General features: G+C 49.6%; 3 protein-coding genes across 3 annotated transcripts; all 3 read right to left on the bottom strand.

Moving 5' to 3' along the window:
• Positions 1 to 7146: 7146 nt before the first annotated feature.
• N7506_001868 (uncharacterized protein) lies at positions 7147 to 7521 on the bottom strand (the record flags this gene model as incomplete). Its single annotated transcript, XM_056951164.1, has 2 exons — positions 7147 to 7392; positions 7447 to 7521. The coding sequence occupies 2 exons, from the start codon at positions 7519 to 7521 to the stop codon at positions 7147 to 7149; spliced, it is 321 nt and encodes a 106-aa protein (XP_056817079.1).
• A 7040-nt stretch (positions 7522 to 14561) lies between these two features.
• On the bottom strand, positions 14562 to 15205 carry N7506_001867 (uncharacterized protein; the record flags this gene model as incomplete). Its single annotated transcript, XM_056951163.1, has 2 exons — positions 14562 to 14923; positions 14977 to 15205. Coding segments are annotated over 2 exons (591 nt in total), but the record flags the coding sequence as incomplete, so codon positions are not given.
• Positions 15206 to 16213: 1008 nt separating this feature from the next.
• N7506_001866 (uncharacterized protein) lies at positions 16214 to 17668 on the bottom strand (the record flags this gene model as incomplete). Its single annotated transcript, XM_056951162.1, has 1 exon — positions 16214 to 17668. The coding sequence occupies one exon, from the start codon at positions 17666 to 17668 to the stop codon at positions 16214 to 16216; it is 1455 nt and encodes a 484-aa protein (XP_056817077.1).
• Between the last annotated feature and the right edge of the window lie 2383 nt (positions 17669 to 20051).

Genomic DNA, 20051 nt, shown 5'->3' with positions numbered 1-20051 from the left:
GTTCGAGTTTCAAAACATCCTAGACAATGCTTGGTAGCATAACATCTTGGCGGCTCGCCATCAGTCCCAAGCCTGAAGAGCTTTGGTCGGTAGGTTTTGGAGGATTTGTTCAGCTTGAACTTACCGGTAAAGAGGCCGAGCAGAAGTGAAATAGCAAAACGGGTGGTGTTTTTGCCTGGTGGTAAGAGGAACTGATGATTGAAAGAGATAAGAAGGACCAGAACGACCAGGTGCGAGCTAGGGTAAGGAGGAGTGCAGAAGACCCAAGTTTGCCTTACCTAAAACGGGTAGTCAGCGATACATTTCTCCTGCTACCAAGCCTTCTCCCTCCCATTCCCAGGATTCAAATGACATCCACCGACTAAAACGAATTGAGCTATTCCGTTACAGACAGAGCGGCTGCATAATTGAATGCACTATCTGACGCCTTTCCAGCAACGCAACGGCCGTCCACAAAGCACAGCCCAGGCAATCGAAGGACTTCTGAAGGCCGTTCAGGCGGGTCCTACTTGGCTGTGCAGCCAGCGAAGGGCAAATCTACGGAAGGATTTGTGGACGCAGGGATTTCAACCGAAGTTCCTGTTGTCGAATTTTTGCCCAGGCTTTCGAGAAATATCTGCATCCTGGGCTCTCCTCAAGTTTCACTACTCCAAACTACCGTTCTCCCATCCCTCCTATGGCGCCCACCCAGTTGTCAGACATCCACTAATACATTACTAGAGTTGGCCGACCTCCCACCATGTAGACAGACAGCTGTCTTCCATACAGTCTATCGACTAGGCTAAGCACGAGGCAATCTCTCCCACGAACGGCAGATGAGATAGCGTGCTGTCCATAAAAGACACAAAAGGCAAATGAGTCTGTTGACCTTCAACTTTTACCCACAAAGGAACCAGAAGCTAATGATATTGAAATATTCACAGGGTCCTTACGTGAACGAGTCGGCCCGATCTAGTGTCATGCAAACGAGGCGGTGCAAAAGATGCGACCTCACAACAAGAAACCATGCTATCAACCGGGCAACAGGGACTGAAGGTCGCGGTATGAACGAGGTTGGTATGATGGAGCCAACAACGCTGGATTCAGGGTATCTGGACTGGGTGATATCAATTCTCTACCTGAGAGGAAAGTGCCAGAAGCATAAACATGCGGAAATCTCAAACAACGAATGCGAACCCGGAATAAGTGATGATATATGACAAAGTATCTTCGCATAATACCAAGATCACTGGACTTCACACGAAATCAATCATCGACACAAAAGGCATGGAATGAGCAAGTGGATATTTGCGAACTTCAGAGAAAACAACATTATCTGACTTGCTCATCAAGAGTAGCTGAGCTCAGTCTTTCTATCCACCTACCAATGTCAACAAAAACCCTCGGATTCTGGACTAGGTGGTACTTGTCCGCATATGTCTGTACATAATACAACAAGTCGAGAGCTTGATCTCTGATGATAGAGCCTCGCATTGGGCCTGAAGCAGTGATACATTTCGTGAAGATGGAATTTAGGCTTTCGAAAGGAGCAAGCACTTGGAAGACCGCGTTTGATGCAATAGAGATTCTTGTTGCGTTGACTCCTTCGATTTCTGCTATCCAATTATTCAACGTCTCAAGCTCCAGGTTGATTGCGCTGAACTCGCTAGCGATTTCGCGCAGGACCCCCAGTGATTGTAAAACTTGAGCTTTCATGGCTTCCTGAAGAGCCTTGACTGGAATATGAACCGTGCTCTGTTGCCTATTCAGAATGGAAACAGGTGACAACGAATGTGGTACCTGTGTGGCTGCATTTTGTCTCAAAATTGGCGGAGTTTGCACTGTACTGAAAGAGTCGACTTAGCCACAAAGGGGAACACAAGTTCGGAAGTAAAGCCATGCAAACCTCAATTCATTGTCTCCGACTGATAGGGTTGCGGTGTCAGTCGCCTCAGATTCCGTTCGACGCGCCTTTTTGGCTGTCTTTTGGACCTGCTCATGGCCTAACTGTCCTCGGTGTTTTGAGTGTCTCCCACGCCCCAGCACCCGGTGCTGCTTGTACTTCTCTTCATCCTCAGTTCCCGGTAGAGGTGGTATGGGTGTTGGGTCATGCGGCGGCTTAGGTCTTATCTCTCGATAAGTCGCTTTCGACCCGGGGGATTGAGTGACTGTTGTTGTTGTTCAGAGGTATGAATTAAGTTGTTATCTCGGAGGGATGCATGAGCCTATATATACAAGAATTACCCAAGTTGATTTTCAATCAACTTGGTCGTCTGTATAGATACTTCGGATCTAATTCCGACGGCGCGGCTTGGTTCCTGATCTGCACCAGCCTCATATCACAACATTCCCCCTCAGGATCGCTTTGCTGGCAAGGCGATACTGGATACGCTGTGCAGGCAAGCCTCGGTAAAACCACTCAAAAACCTTTGTGGGAAAATAAAGTGGAAAGAGCGCCTGCGCTGTCACGTTTGTTGCCTCTGAGTCTCCGAGGCTCCGATCCCTAGAAGACTACAGAACTTGGCGAATGCCGTAGGTCCCAACGGCTTGGTGAGACCGTCTGCGGCCTGTTCCGCAGTAGGAACATATTGAAGACCAATCTCGCCAGCATTCAGCACGGCTCGCTGATAGTGGAACTTCACGTTGAAATGTTTGGTCCGTTTGTGGAACTCGGGATTGCGCGAGAGGGCAATCGCGGACTGGTTGTCGGCCATGATGTTGGTGACCGGAGACCGATACAACTGTGTCTCGGCCAGGAAGGTGCGGAGCCATTGCAAATGCAGAATGGCATTGTATTGTCCAATGTACTCGGCATGAGTTGTCGACGTGGCCATTTCCCCCTGTCTCTTGGACGACCAGGAAACTGGTGCGCCTGCAAGTTGGAACACATAGCCAGATGTGGAGTATGCCCCATCAGTGACGACAGAGCCGCCAAAGTCGGCATCCGTGTATCCAATTAATTGTCCGCTGCGGTAGGTGATGCAATGGTATTGTGTGGCTTTGACATAGCGAAGCAATCGCTGCAGGGCGACCCGGTGGTGCGATTGCGGCTGAGACGTGAAGCGACTCAACGTGCCCAGCGCAAACGCAATGTCCGGTCGCGTTCCAACCATCAGATACATCAACGAACCGATGGCGGTTGCATATCGTGCTTTGCCTTCCTCGTCTGGAGGTGCTTCATCCGGATGATGATTCAAAACTTGCTTGGGATTCATCGGGGTGGTCTTCGCCTGACAGGTTTCCATGCCAAAGTCAGACATAATCTTTTGGATGTACTGGTGTTGGTGAATCGAAACGGCTCCGTTGGCATGGTAGTCGAATTGGATTCCGAGAAATGAACGCGGAGTTCCAAGGTCGTTCAATTGAAACTCCTTCTCCAATGCTTGTTGCACTTGTTTGATTTCGTGCGAATTGGCTGCCGTAATGAGAAAGTCATCGACATAGACACAGACCACGCAATCGGATTTGTAGAACACGCAGTTGTCCGATTCTGCCATAGTGAAGCCATGGGCGGCCAGCACGCGGTGGACGCATTGGTACCAAATCCGCGGGGCCTGTTTAAGTCCATACAAGGAACGACGAAGCCGGCATACGTAGCCTGGCTCTTCAAATCCTTCGGGCAACTCCATGTAGATGGAAGAGTCCACGTCACCGTGTAAGAACGCCGTGACGGCGTCGAATTGGTGAAGCTTCCATCCGCGTAATGCGGCGCTGGCGATGATGCAGCGGACTGAGTCCATTCGTGACACAGCAGCAAACGTTTCGTGGTAGTCGATGCCATATTTCTGCCGATATCCTTTGATCACCAATCGCGCTTTGCGCGTTCCGTTGACTTTGGTCTTGAAGACCCATTTGCAGCCAATCACATGATCTCCGGCGGGAACGTCCTTTCGTGGAACCTTTTCCCATGTTCCGTGTTCGAGAAGCGACGCATATTCTTTCTGGATGGCAGCCCACCATTCCAGTTGATTCGGGCACGACACGGCTTCGTGGAAAGTTGAGGGATCGACTGTGCGCGCAGATGTGGTATTCAGTGCGCCTGCGGTGTACACCTTGCCAAGTGATTCCAGCAAGCGCCGTGAGGGTCTTCTTCTGCGGCCATAGATGGAATAGCCGAGGTCCTGTGTGGTCTCTGCTTCCTGTTCAATTGGATTGACCGGCGAAGGTATTTCCTCCCCATGCTGAGACGGCGTTTTCTCTTGTTCGGATGATAAGGGCAAAGGCGATACCGGTGGGGTCGGCAGCCCATTAGCCAAGGAAGGTACTGATGGAAAGACCGATGACGGAGGAGCGTTGTCCGGGAGGTCGTTGCCTGATTCCCCCTCGATGAGTGGCGCCACAGGGGTCCTCTCATCGAACTCGACATCACGGGAAAAGACGGTCTTTCCGGAATGGATCTCATACAGTTTGTACTGGTTCGGCTCACAGTAACCTAGCAATCGGCACTCGGACGACCTGGGTCCGAGCTTTGCTCGATGCTCTCTGGGAATCAACACCCATGCGCGGGAGCCAATCCGTCGCAGATGCAACAGCGAGGGTGGCTTCTCGTATAATATTTCGAACGGTGTCTTCTTCTGTAAAATTGATGCTGGCGCGCGTAACTTCAGATAGACCACCGTTTCTAACAGCTCAGTCCACCAGGAAGGAGGAAGGTTCGCATCAGACAGGAGCGTGTTGATCCGCTCCCGGATAGTGCGATTCGTGCGTTCGGCCAGACCATTCTGCCCTTTGCAGTATGGCGGCGAGGTGTCAAACTCAACTCCCTGGGTCTCGAGGTGTGTTCCGATCGGCAGGTATTCTCTCCCATTGTCGGTGAGGAACCTCTTGATCTGGGCGCCGAACTGTCGGTGCATCCAGGCCTCAAATAGTCGGAACTTCTGGAGCGCTTCATGCTTCCATCTCATGGCATATGCCCACGAGCCACGAGAATAATCGTCAGTAAAGGTGATCACGTACCTGGAGCCATCTTTGGCGATCGGCATCTCCATGATGTCCGAATGGATCATTTCAAAGATTCTCGTTGAATGCAGACGTGGCCGTCTTGCACGGGAGTTCCTCTTCTGATGCTGCTTACCCGACATACACGCCGGGCACTGCGGCGTTGCCAGCAGCTGCGCCTGCGTCAGCGGTCGGTACGGAGTGCCGGTCTGCCGGAGGACCACCCTCAAGTCTCCCCGGTTCAGATGTCCCATCCGAGCGTGCCACATCGCTTCGGAGGCCTGGTCCACTCCCTTGCACGCATCTTCTTCGAGTATCACAGCTTCACCACCGAGTTCAGAGGTTGACGTTGCGCATTCTGCGTCACTTGACTCCTGAGGGTCGTCGACGTCCATGGCCACCGCCTGCGGTTCCAGGGAATCTGCATGGCCATAGGTCGTCGGCGCCCTCGCCAGTTGGACTCGCTCTCGAGATCTTCTGCTCACATGGCACCGCAGGATCAGTAGATCCTCTTCCGCATGGTAGGCTGTCCCCACAGTCCGTCCTCGGCGTTGCACAAAGACGTTCTGCGGGTGTGCCACCACCGAGTAGCGGTCTCGCAATAACTTCGGCACGCTGATCAGATTCATCCCGACGCGTGGCGCGAAGTATACATTCTTTAACACCAGGGGTTGGTTGAACTTCCCCCGGAGCGTGAGCTTCACCGTACCAATCCCTTCGGCTTCCACTGGATCACCCGCCGTGTCCAGCATCTCGCGGTGGGGCCGCAGACTGCTGAAGCAGCTCCGGTCCCAGCAGATATGGCTGGTGGCGGCCGAGTCCAGGATCCACCGGGGTTGCGGTGCGTGGGTATAGAGGGTCGTCACCCTCGCCCTCACGATATTGATCCTCGGTCTCTTGGAAGTCGGCGGGCCCTGCCGATCTTCTCTCTGGCTTGACGGTATATTTTGCATGTTGTTTCTTGGTGAGCCGGAAGCACTCCGTTCAGCCTTCAGGGCATGGTCCCTAGGCGGGTGAATTTCGCGCTGTTTCTTCCAGCACTCCGCGACCACATGGCCGCGTTTCTTGCAGTAGGCACATTTCTTGGGGATTCGCTGCACTGCATTGACGGACGGTCCTGGGACTCCCTGCGGGGGCACGGGAGACTCCTTTCGTCGGACCGTCTGCTCGGCATTAGACAGCCGATTTCCAATCGTAATCGGGTTGACCGGATCCTTGTCATTCTGGATCGCATCCACAACTAGGATGTATTCCGGTCCGATCTGCGTCAGCAAGATCGCGATGTGTGTCCGATCACCAATCGATCCGGGCGCGATGGCATTCAATCGATGTACGAGCAACCGTACACGATCAACGAATTCGCGCGCACTGCCGCATCGTTCGCCGGTGGTCTCGCGAAGTTGAGCAAACAGTTCGCAGAAGGTGGCGAGTTCCATTCGCCGGTACCGTTCTTCAAGTTCATTCCAGAGGTCGCGAGACGTCTCTAGTCCCGCGACATGAATGCTGATGTGGGGGGACAGGTACCGGAAGATGGTGTGATAGGCCTCGGCTTCGCGGCGCGACCATTCGCGATGGCGCTCAAATGCCTGGACCTCCACTTCGAGGCGCGCTTCAATGGCTCGCTGCCTCACCGCCCCATTGAGGTGGGGCTCCACCAAGGGGTGGATGTCCGCCGTAATAGGTTTGGCGTACTTGAATAGACAGTCGGGACGCTGAAGGTCGCCCGACACGACATCCCAGACCTGCCTGGCTTTCAGGTAGGAGGTCATGAGACGTTTCCAGGTCGCGAAGTTGTCGCTTCCTGTCAAAGGCTCGATAGCCGTGACGGCTCGGTCGGGAGAGTCATGGACCAGAGCAGACATAGTGATGATGGCGAAAGCGGGGTAGATATATAATCAAGATTGATAAAATGATTCTTAGATGAGTAGAGACGGCACCCAAGATTTGCTCTCGGGCTCATAACCTGTTGTTGTTCAGAGGTATGAATTAAGTTGTTATCTCGGAGGGATGCATGAGCCTATATATACAAGAATTACCCAAGTTGATTTTCAATCAACTTGGTCGTCTGTATAGATACTTCGGATCTAATTCCGACGGCGCGGCTTGGTTCCTGATCTGCACCAGCCTCATATCACAACAGAAATGATTATAGTCTGATTGAGAGTTTCCAGACCAGGATACGGGCCAGCCTGTCACAAAGGCCAGCACAATACCAGCCGACAATGGTGATCAAGTTTGACTCACCCCAATAAGTGTGGTATGAGCCACGTTGATCTGAGCCTGACCTGCCGCAAAAGCGAAGGGAACTATGACCGTGAAGTTCTGGTAAGGTGGCAAGTAGGTCCCGTGGTACGCAGGGTCAAACAGCCCATTGTAAATGCAGCCCATGATGCTGCTGGCAGGCTGGCAGGCTCTGTTGGGCCAAGAGGCAAGACCAATAGCGACGGCCATCTCTGTCGAGCCAGTCAAGGAGTTCTGAATGCGGTTAGAAAATGATATTTCAGACAGAAGAATGAAAGAATGACATACAGGTCGCTGGATTTGAACGATGATATCGCTGCCAAAAGCGACTGTCTGGTTGGGAGCTTCTTCGAATGATTTCATATGCATCATCTCTATAGCGACGACTTTATCAGCTTTTGACTGCTGAATCTCGTTGGTATTACGGAAGCAGCATCCAAGCGCTCTGGTGCAAATGAGGTGAAGATATTGGCCAGACGCCAGGCGAAAATGGCCATTCTCTTGTCAACTGCCATATCAGCCTAGAGATCAATTTACTTACTTCTGTCCGAGTTCATCTCCATGTCGGTGCACTGGTTATGCCCAGATTTGTCAGGAATATCAGACTGATAGCTTCGCCCAATGAGGCCAGAATCTTTAATCTTTGGCAGTAGCACTGGGTCGAAAGTTACAGTGAATATCCTAGTTATCTACTGTGTTCACAACTGACAACTGCAGAAATACCCACCGTAGCACAAGGTCCAGGAATACTAGTCCCATCTTCTCCATCACCCTTCTAAGCTCAACTTCAGATGAGATAGCCAATCAGCATTCAAGACCAATATTGATTCTAGTCATGAAGCTTTCAATGTCGTTTTGCCGTCAGAATCCGCCCCTCAGCTACCCACCAGGGCCACTATTTCGCAAATTATGGCAAAATGATTGGATACGGGCACAACGTGTTTATAACATTCAAGATTGCTGTCCAGTGATCAATTCAGCCGCATTTCATTGAGCTGCAGGCCGTCACAACGGGGTCTTGGCGGCTATTTGAATTATAAGTTCTATGCCAATAAGGTTGACCGCTGAAGCAATTTTCTTTTAATAGTCACGAAAATGTCGTATTCCAGGTCACTGTGATTTAAGGCCCACGGAACGGAGGTTTTTCCGAATTATCATTTCTTGTACCTACGCCATCGTCACCTCCAACAATTTTGTGTCAGTCGCGTTCGTGTAATGCATGTAGATTTTACGGTCCCTTGTTCTGTTGATTCCCTTGAAACGGTCGGCAAAATACCTTGCAGCAGCACGCAAGTCCGTGTTAGAGCCGTTGAAGTCGGCAAAGTATTCAGACAGAGGTGAAAGAGCAAGCTTTTTTTTTGAAAATATCAATCTTATTCAAGAAGACGATGATGGGCGTGTGCTTAAAGTATTCACCGTTCACTAACGAGTCAAAGAGGACCATCGCTTCGTGCATTTGGTTCTGCGCTAAGGTCAAGTCCTGAATATCATGAAATGGGGATTCTCTTAGACGTACAGCATTGGGGTCTTCGGCCGTGCACTGATTGTAACCGGACAGCCACGAACATCATACAACCAACGTCCTCGAAGCAATGCATCCACTTCTTTCGTTCTGACCGTTGTCCGCCCACATCTACCATCCGGAGGTTCGACCGCGGTCGCAGTCACCTGGCTCGTCCGGCTCCGACACAAATCAAGCAGCCGGCCATAAGCGGAGGACCAGTCAGGTCATATCTTCACCGTCCGCTCAGCGGTCAGGTCGCCAGCAAAGGGCAGGGCACAGCCAAGACGACCATTCTTAGCGCCACACCGCGCAATTCTGCACCCAGCGGTGCTTACTTGGTTTGCAGACCAGAAATGATCTGGATGAGCTGTGTCCAAACGTGGATCATCATCGCCAAGGCCAGACCGATCCGACTCAGCATCCGATATCGGCCGACGACTTCATGCTCTCATTGAAAAGCCAGCTGGACGAAGACATGGATCGTTGCATACCCTTCAGCGATTGCGGCTCGTACGGCGCTCCATTCAAACTTACATGCATGGAATATGGCTACACGGTTATCGCGAAAGGCACTTTTGTGGGGTTGTGGAAAGAAGTTTCCCGCGAAGCGCAGGTGTATCGAGTGCTGCACAAGGCCCAAGGATCTGCTGTGCCTGTTTCCTTGGGTACTATTGACTTGGCAAAAATCTATTTCATGGCGCACAAACTCGCCACATGCTTGTCATGGGCTGGGGGGGGTGAGTGTACTGCGACGATGGAGCTGACGGAACGGCTTCACCGCGAGATTCATAAATCGAAGAAGGAGATAAAAGCTCTCGGGATAATACATGAAGATCTCAGGCGAGAAAATGTCCTTTGGAGTGAAGAGCTCGGGCGTGCTCTGATCATCGACTTTCACCGTTCGACTCTGAGATGCCGACCGGCCAAGCAGCGACGGGGTGTCGCAAAACGACGACCATGTCGAGTGAAGGCAGGAGATGGAAATCGTCTTCGTGTGTCCTGAGCTCTCTTTCGGCCTCTCAAATATTCGAATATTTTCGTGATACCTAGATTTCAGTTGTCGTCCATTTATCCAGAAGCGAAGTGCACTCCTTTTATCTATGCCCTGGTACGACCGAATTATCTTGCGAGCCGGGTTAACGCGAGGCTGTATTTCAGCGACGTCCTCTATGGAAGCATCTGGAACGCCCATTTAATGCCAACTTCTCCGAGGCCGTCTGCCTAGATGACAACCGATTTACTGGTTAGCACTGAACATGTTTAATAGAATGATCGATTATTTAAAAATCAGTAGATCAATTTTAGGTATGCAATCGAGCTCTGGTTTGATACGACCGAATATGCTCAGAATACCATCACATAATACAGCCATGTCGGAAATGCGCCTACGGAATGAAAAATCACGATTCGTTTAGGACATTAAAATTTTGTGTTGTGAGAAGTACGTTATTTGGCAGAGAGGGCGGAAGATTTCTGCTACGCCTGTACTTTAGTGGTTTTACACGCTTTGCAGCAAGTCGCAGAATTCAGATCCATTGTTGTCACCGAGATTGCAATACCACTGCAGTCAGCCGCGGGCAATATTTTGCGGAAAGGTAGCAAGAAGCCAATTGAAAATGTCAAGTCGTCTGCGAATCACGGCCCGAGCAAGCGGGCTGACACCTCGATGGTCAGGTACGTTGATCTGAGCCCGCGGAAATTCTGCAAGACGGCGAATCAGCTGCCAGTTGCAGGTGTTCACTGCGTGCCAGAGCGCCGAGCGGCCGGCGCAGTCAAGCCATTCGGACCGAATGTCTTTATGCGATAACAGAGAATCGAGTATCTGGCTGCTATTGGGCTGGTCGCTCCCGTAGATCTTGGCAGCCAGCAGAAGTGCAGTATCGCCCTTCCTGTCTCGAGCATTGATGTCGACATTTTGGTTCGCCAACAGAATTTCGACGGCGGTCACATCGTCGTAAATCACGGCTAGGTGGAGAAGAGTATGCCCACTCTTATCTGTGACGTTCACGTTGGTATGTAGATTGCGTAGGAGCGATTGCAAAATCTCGTGCTGTCGGTATTCTATAGCCGCCAGAATTGGTCGTTGGTTGTTCCAGTCTGAATCGTTGACGCATGCAGGGAGCCGCTCCATCAGTTGTCGGACGACGCAGCTCTTGCCCTGTATGATGGCCAATGAGAGCGCACTTGGGGCCCGGCGAGAGCACGAGCTGAGCACACGGTCGTGCTGCATCAGCCAATCAACCACCTCCAGACTGTCTTTTCCAGTCTTAGACGGGGGTTTGCAGCATAGGCAGCACTCGAAATTCGGAGGGAGGTCATAGTTGTACATGTCCATGCTGAATATTTGAGCTGGTACGCTTTTGACGGACACGATGCTTTGAGCAAGATGCTGGACAATTGTAGAGATGGCTGTAGATGGGGACAGCGTCTGGAACAGAAATGAGGAGACTGGTAATGGATACGATGATAGCATAGTCCCTCTTTATACCTAGATAATGCTATTTGTATATGCCAGTTTTCAGGAATATGCTCAACATTCTCGATTATCAGGATCACATTGGCGAAGATGAAGCGACGCGCATTGCTATGGGAAATGATGTCAATCAAAGAATAGCTGTCGACTACTTGCAAAGTGATGTTAATATAATGGCTCAAGAAACTCTGCCCCAAAGAGTAGCCATCATGGTTGCACCGCGGAATGAAGGACGGAGATAGCGTTGTTAGCTGTCTAGCGCACTGCAACAGACAATCAAGACCGCTGCCGAAACGTAATTCGGTATGCGCGTGAAATCAGCTTCTCTGTCCCTAGGAGACCTCAAATGGATCCCGAAACCTTAGAAATGGCTTCGGGATCGATAAGAAGCGTTCCAGGAGCGTTGTCGCTCCTAGGACCAGAATCCGAGGTCCTAGCACGAGTCTTAGGAGCTTGGGACTAGGCTGCGCATGCCATATGACCATAGCACAACAGACAGTGGCGCGCGCCATCATCGCTAGATATACTCGGGGCATGATGAACCATCCGTAGCGCGAGTGATGGGCTGAGAGGAGACTGGGCGGCCAGGCCAAGGCTATCAGAGCAAAGGCACACATATCACATAGCGTGTTTGTGCGTTCAGCGAACAAATAATATACCTTCTTGACCTTTGAGAAACGAAGCCTTGCCAAATGGCGAGCAGAGCAGCAATGCAGTCCCCGATCTCTGCAATATTGACAGTCAATATGGCACAGCTATTTACACTCGAGGGAGACATCTACATTTATGGTAGCTAGGCTACCGCGCGACCAACCTCAACAAGTGAGGGCACGTTGACACACCTGCTCAAAGAACAATACTCTCACCGACCTCAGTTTTCAACCAGTAACCAACACTTAAAGCAAATTGATGGCAGTTAAAAGCGTATTTCGACGCGGTGAACTGACGAGCTGCTACACATGGGTCACAATTGTTGAAGTGGTGGTCGCTGGTTCAACGTCGAAGCTTGATCAACGCTGTTACAGCAGATATAGACACCACGAGCCGCTGACAGGTTGTGGCTCTTGGAAAATGCGTAGATTGGTTCAGCAGCCTATAGTTTGTTGTTCACTAGGCCGTCACTCCAGTCAGAGGAAGCTCAACAGACATTGCTTTGCGCATGTATCACCAAAGCCCCTCGAAATTGGCAACAGTCTGACAACTCCACGTAGGGGGTAAGGGAGACAGGTGACCACGAGGCAAGTCGACAACTATAGATTCGGTCACTTTCTTTGATATGTATTCATCAGAAGTATCCTCTACATACTCATTTCGAATGGGTTTTCTCGCTTCGGGATTCGAGGTGTCCTCCTACCGCAAACTCATGATAATTCTTTCACCTATAACTCTCCAAGTGCTTCAGATTGTTGACAAGCACGGTGCACATCCCGACCACTGCACCTACTCATCTCATGTCAGACATGCTGGCTCGCTTTACATCATTCTGTTCATGTTCGCCAGCCAGACCTTAAGTCCTGGCTAGGTATCCCTTTAGTAAGACTGCAGTACCCTTGTGCCGAGCCGAGCCGAGCTAAACATTGCATTTTTCACCAGCTTACTAGACTACGAGACCACAAGCAAGGCTTCTTGCACCGGCATGTCCCTTGTCAGCCCAATAAAATTCGTGACTCTCTTCAAACAGCAGGTGTTACAACCAGCCTGGTCCGCCTGATTGAACCGATCCAAGTCAGCGTGACGAAAACCTGAACCCACTTGTCAGCCGTGGCTATTAGCCATATCACTTGTTGCCCTCAGAACCTGTTAGCCAGCTTCCTATTTGAGTCAGAGCCCCGAGCTGGATCGATTGCTAATTGGAACGTTACAGATGGTGCCACCAGCGAGACCCAGCGTCTCAATTTTGTTCGATGTACCCCGCCAGAATCAGACTACTAAAACGAGGGATATGAACTCATCATCGTCACAACTCATGCAAGATTTCGAGGAGAGCCTCAGAAAACTACTGCATGTGCATGCTGCCATGGCCGCTGGAACAGCGAGTTTGTGTGCCTGCTTGTTCGCAGGCAATCAGGTATGTCTGCCTGAGACTTTTACCCCACCACCATTTCCTTCATCTTCAGCTATGATACCAGCTGAAGACTAAACCTAAAGCAATTTCCGGCAATGCAGGGAACATCTTTTGGGTCGAAAATCGCAGGTCGGGGCGATCCCCAAGCACACAATCTGCGCTGTCGGTGTCGTGCCCCGTTCAAGCGAGGCGAAGAGTGGCCAAGGTAAAAGATGGCAAACTGTGAGTAGTTTTCTGCATATCCCCGTTTTAGCTTACATAGGTTGAAGAACTCTGTCAAGTGGCACAAGACGTATCAATTCTGCAAGACGCCGAGAAACTCCTTGATCGTGTCTAATCGCCACCATGGAACTCTCAGGGATTAAATGACCTAAGTGCCTAGTGAAATTGAAGTGCCCTGATGACATTTGGTGATTTTACCCTCAATCAGAGCTTCTGTGGTGCCTGTCATGGGCGCTTTTCATTCCTCCTAGAACTGAGCTATCTGTTTCTAGGAACTCGAGGGTCTTTGCGACTCGGATGAGAGGGAGCAATGTGGTTTAGGAGTCTTTTTAGCCAGTAGGTGTTGATGTCGTAGATACGTACCATTATTGCAGCCAGGTAGACTTGCAGCGAAAGCATCAACCATTTAATTGTCAAGATATCCCGTTACCAGATGATCTTTCAAGCCACGCTAACAAGGAACCACGCCTTCTTTCTGTTGGCTGCTAAGTGGACGCAACCGGAATGCTAGGGCTGAAAGTGTGCTGCTGCTGCGGAAGAGTGGCTCCACGACTTAGAAACTAATAGTATATCTGATCACTTGGCCGATATCCCTTGGCTGGCATGGCTGTTCCGACAACCGTTGAATGAATTTGATTGGTAAAATCGGGCATGGGACTCACTGAGCCACGAGATCATCATTTCGTGGTATATAGTCTATAAGGGTCCGAAGACGGGTGAAGATTGATACGATGCGGGCATTAATCGCCCTCTGGACTTTGATGAACTACATATCTGTAAAACAAAATTTACATGTCTATATATCAGAACTTTCACTAGAACACCACTAAGACATGCTTTAGTTGAGCCATCACTGACGCCACTATCAACCATATGAGATGATCTAAGGGCCCTGAACCAGGTTAAATGTGGAACGTAGGGGAAATGCGTTCTCTGGACTAAACAACTCCCAATTAGAACAACATAACGTAATATCAATTCATTTCGAAACATGAACCAGCATCAGTCTACTACAACATTGATAAAATTTCTTCTTGACGTTGCTGCAGCCCCCCCCTTACCATGGACCCAATACACGGAGAGGTATGGACTGTAAATCCGAAGGGCGATGGCTCCTTACCAACTGTTTTACAGTTTTATCAGGAACAATCAGAAACAGTTACGGTCTGGAAAGTAGTCGAGGATGGCTCCACAGCCGATGACGAATAGTCCAGCGTCGTCAAAGCGGAGGAAGACTTAGTGGATGACGACTTGGTGGAAGACGACTCGGTGGATGACGGCTTGGTGGAGTGTATCAAGTCTGAGGTAGTGCAGCGGCTGCCATGCTTGAGTCCATTATCCAATGTACATGTCGAGCTGTCTCCTTGAAAATTGTAGAAGGTGATCACCCCGGCTTTTTCGACCTTAACCCATGCAGCTGATGAATTGTTTTCCGTGCCGCAAGCCTTCGCGCCACGCATAGGGTAACCTGGATGAGTGCTGTTGGCGACTTTGTCCAACCCTAAAAATCCGTTAATCTAATTTTCTTGATTTGCATGCTAGGCAGTAACTTACTTGAACAGTCATCTCCATCAAGTTGGCTGAAGAATGCAGAAGACCCTGTGCAGCCATGATTGTCATAGGACCATATCGCGCATTTGTTATCAATATCAATGATCTCACACCGAGGGACACCGGTGCATACGCACTCGCGAGGATCACAATAAGAGAGAAACGCATTTTCTTTTTCGTCCGGCGAACCTGGTATGATTGAAGATATTTCTTGCTCTGTTGTGTGCGCTATCTGCTCTTGACTTACGTATCTGGCGTGATCTCGCATGCGTGAAGTCAAGCAAAAGTATGGCGGAAACAGTGCCTTTTATGGATTTCAATTATGATCTCCGGCAGATTGCGGATTGCTCGTGGGGGAGGTGAAAGTCGAAGTATGAGTCTCATCTGACCAGAGTTGAGGTGCGTCAGAGACCATGAAATTGCAAGTATGGTCGTTTCTTGAGGCCGAAAGCCCAGCTCAAAACATACTAACCCAATCGATGCCAGCTTAGACATAATATCTACCCCCATCCCGGTGACATGAAATGCCCTGTGTGATGAAACTCTCACAAAGTACCCGCACAATCGAGCACCCTCACTCCTAATCCACAAAGAACATATTGTCCGAGAGCATCAGAAACGATAATTACTTGATTTGTTATTCGATAGCTTTTGTTACATCAAGATCACAAAGTGTTAGGGTGGTGGATTACAGGGCAACATGTACTACTAGAAAATCAGCTGTTTACTAATATGACACCAATACTATCCACAAAAACGTCTGACAGAAATGGAAAAGGTAATGTAGCATCGTTCCAGCTACCTAGTTACCCATATTGATTTTTTATATCCTCATAATCATTTTACTTGGGAATGTACTAATTTTGGTGAAATTCTTGGCTGCAGAAAGGTACATAAAGCAAAATTACTAGGAAGGCGAATACACGGGTAAAAGAACAATCATGTAACTTGGTGTATGAAAAATACTAGCGCCGCTAAATGGAAAGCCGCTCCACAACCCTGTTCACGAGGATGGCCTGCTTTGAGGGAACATAACTCCAGAAGTACTTCAGGACCGTATCAAATAATGAAGACATACAGTGCTGCAGGAAAGATGTCCAGGGATAGGAGTTGTAGCTCCATGTATAGTTCCTTTACACTAAATGTTTTAGATACAGGCATGGGATTCTGAAGCCTCTCGGTTCTAATGATGAAGACTAACCTGGAAACTGTTGGGGGATGTTCACGACTAAAAGTCTCTCTATATTTCATTCAATTGTAGTACCCGTTGATACATCGCTTTCACCTCTTTGTATTTTCCTTGCCTGGAGAGTACGAAGCGAAGGTTGTTGACACAGGTGAGCGTGTCAGGATGCTCACGACCAATTACCTCCTCAAATCCTTCTAGTGCCCGTCGATACATCGCTTCTGCCTCTCGGTATTTCTCTTGCTTAAGAAGCACATGGCCAAGGTTGTTAATATTGATGAGCGTGTCCGGATGCTCAGACCCAAGCATCTTCTCTCGTGCTTCCAGTGTCTGTCTATGCAGTGCTTCCGCCTCTTCATACTTGCCTTGGCTGTCGAGGGCATTTCCGAGATTACTGAAACTCGTAAGCGTAAGGGGATGCTCACGTCCAAACAGATTTTTTAATGCACCTAATGCCCGTCGATGCATCGCTTCTGCCTGTTCCGATTTCCCTTGGCTATCAAGAGCTAAGCCAACATTATTGACACTGTTGGCCGTAATATGATGCTCCAGGCCGAGCACCTTCTCGCTAATTGCTAATGCTTGTCGATGCATCGCTTCCGCTTGTCTGTATTTCCCCTGACCTTGAAGTACAGTGCCGAGGTTGTTGACGCTGGTAAGCGTGTGTGGATGCTCTAATCCAAGTATCTTCTTTCGAGCCTTTAATGCTCGTCGATGCATCGCTTCAGACATTGCAAATTTGCCTTGTTTGCCCAGCAGATGGCCAATGTTATTGACACTATTGATCGTGTCAAGGTTCTCTGGCCCAAGAAGCTTCTCTCGCACCTCCAACCCTCGTCGGTACATTTTTTCAGCCTCTTCAAATACCCCATAGCTGTCAAGCACGTAGCCGAGATTATTTGCGATGCTGGCTGTATCAAGGTGCTCCAGGCCAAACACCTTCTCGTAAATTGCTAGTGCCTGTCGATAAATCACTTCCGCCTCTTTATATTTCCCTTGGCTGTCAAGCACTAAGCCTAACTGGTTGGCACTAGCGAGCGTGTAAGGATGCTCTGGCCCAATCATCTTCTCTCGTAGTGCAAATGCCGGTCGAAGCATCGCTTCTGCGTCAAAAAGAGCACCTTGGTGATGTAAATAACACCCACAGTTAGATAGGATCGTGGCTACATTCATGGAAACACCCTCAAGGCTGTTGAACGTAGACTTTACCACCTCTTTCGCATGTGGAAGCAGCCTTTGACATTCATTCCAGCTCTCGAAATTCCCATTGGGAAACATCTCTGCCATGATCGCTCGTGCCTTCTCTTGCCATCCTGCGAGCTCGAGGTGCATCTCCAGCCACGCTCGGACCGATAACTGCACTAGGCGGTGCATGTCATACAGCCGTTCTTTAATTTCCATCCGGATCAGAGAATAATTAAGCAGCGGTATCAATGCATCGTGAAAGTCCAAGATATCTTGATCGTGGTCGCGCACCAGATCTTCGGGGATTCCCTGCCGATCGAACATACTCATCAACGCCAGGAGATCGGTCGCCGCGGGCCGCTCCTGACGAATCTGCTCAAACGATAGCTGCCACGTTGTGATCACCGCATACCGAATGCTGGGATCGCGCCGGAGATCCGTGGAATCCTCATTTTGAAGAAGCCGCGTCTGCTTCGACTCATCTTCATGGAAAATAGGGTTCCGAAAGGAATAAAGGAATGCGAATATACAACATATTCATATTCGCAGTCCGCGAATATGAATATATGAATTTTTTATTCGCGCGAATAAACGCATTATTCATATTCGCATTCATATTATTCATATTATGAGATTTCTCCGCATTAATACTTTGTCCGGTACAGCGGTTATCGTATTACCGTAATGCGCTTAGTGGTCGATTTCACACTACCATCACTTCATCAGCAACGCTGAGCTATGAATTTCCATTGCGAATATATGCTGGGAGGTACAACCTACCTATGTAGAGTTAACCAGCTTTATGTACCATAGTGGATCTTTTTGAGACATGATACTCGTTCACGTGGGCCTGTCCATAGAAACTTGACACCGGCCACGAAGATCCGTTAAGATTATATATATCTGTCAACCTAATCGCAAATCATCTTAGGCAATTAAACGAATAGATCTTCTCAGTTCCCTGATTTTATTCCAATCCACTCCAAACTTGGTGCACAAAGTAGCCTTGAGAAATGGCACGTAAAAACGCGTTTGCACCACGACCCAGAGCCTCTAATGACCCTGGCTGCATTTGTTTACGTTTAGAATCGTCCATGTCGCGTTGCAGAAAACAGAAAAGAGATCTATCAACTTTCCACGTCAACAAGGGCATATAAAGCGCGAACATGACTGAGCTTGTCAACCATCATCCTATCCTCAAGTCCCCTATCGGTTTCTAACCCCAGCTCTGGTAGCTCAAGGTATGTTATGCATCACCGTCGATACCCTTTTGATATACTGATATTACCAGGAAACAGTAGCATGGCGTCTACACCTAATCCGTCCATGCGGCGAACGCGTGGCCTTCCACGTCGAGACTATAATGCTCTACACAATGGCCTGGTTTCGTCACCTTCGGAGCAGTCTGAGGAATCTACCTTTGAAACAGGACGCCCTTACTCTCCTGAGCCTTCCCCACCTACGAACACCGAAGACACACCTCGGACGAAGCAGTCTTATTCTTTGCCTAGCTCTTCGCCCTCCCCACTTGGTCCTACGTTTTCGGAAAGCAGGAGCAATACTAGTAGTCAGCACCCGTATAAAAGACGAAAAACCAAGTCGTATTCTAGTTGGACCATTGAGCACTTTTGGACCACGGATCTGGATAGCACTTGGTGTCGGCAGGGTGGCCCACTGAAAAAGGACCGACTGCTGATTTGCAAACATTGCAGCTGGTCCTCCAGAGATTCGTCGCGCTATGGTTCGACTTCGAATTTGTTGGTGCATCTCCAGACCAAGCATCGTATCAAGTCTGGGGCCGACCCCATCTTCTTACCCGCGGTCGAAGGGGGCCTCGACCGGTTCTTGGAGTCGCCGAGAAAGAAGGTTGGCGTTGAAGAAATGCTAGTCCGATGGGTCATTCAAACAAGACAGCCTTTCACGGTGGTGGAGCATCCGGCTTTCAGGGCACTCATTGAAGCAACAGGGGCTTCTTTGCCCATCAAGACTGCTGATACTCTTTTCAACCGAATCAAAGAGGAATTCCATTCAAGTAGGGCTTACGTGAAAGAGGAGCTTGCCAGGAGCAGCCGCACACTCGCTTTGTCTCTTGACGTTTGGACGTCAGAAAATCAGATTGCGATAATGGGTATCCTTGGCCATTGGATCACCCCCGATTTTGAAAAGCGAGATGAACTCCTCGAGTTCACCGAGATCAATGGGCCGCATTCCGGAGAGAATTTAGCGGAAGTAGTATTGAAGATGCTCGCCGAACTGGACATCGCGCCAAAGCTTCTGACCATCACAGGAGACAATGCGGGCAATAACGGGACGCTCTGTGATAGCCTGCATGACCAGCTCCTCAAGAAGTATGATAATGACGATGACCGCTTTCGCATTAGGCCTCTCATGCGATTCCGCGGACGACCGAGCTTCATTCCTTGCCTTGCCCATATCCTCAATCTGATTTGCAAAGATGTGTTAGCTTCTTTAAGGGCTGGTTCGGCTCGAGAAGCAAAGGCGATCCTGGACGACATGGCCATTCATACTAGCCCAGCATTCAACTCCATTCACAGCACGAAAGGAGCAATCATGAAAATACGACTTCTGACGCTGTGGATCGCCCGTAGCCCACAGCGCCGCCAAGATTGGAAAGAAGTATCATCTGGGAAACAAGTCAATTATGATGTTGACACCCGATGGAACTCGACGTATATCATGATTCAAG

The sequence above is a fragment of the Penicillium brevicompactum genome (assembly GCF_028827555.1).
Source record: "Penicillium brevicompactum strain IBT 35665 chromosome Unknown utg000001l_segment0_segment0, whole genome shotgun sequence".
NCBI lineage: Eukaryota > Fungi > Ascomycota > Eurotiomycetes > Eurotiales > Aspergillaceae > Penicillium > Penicillium brevicompactum.
Note: the sequence above shows the minus strand (reverse complement) of the source record. Positions and strands in the feature narration are given on the sequence as shown.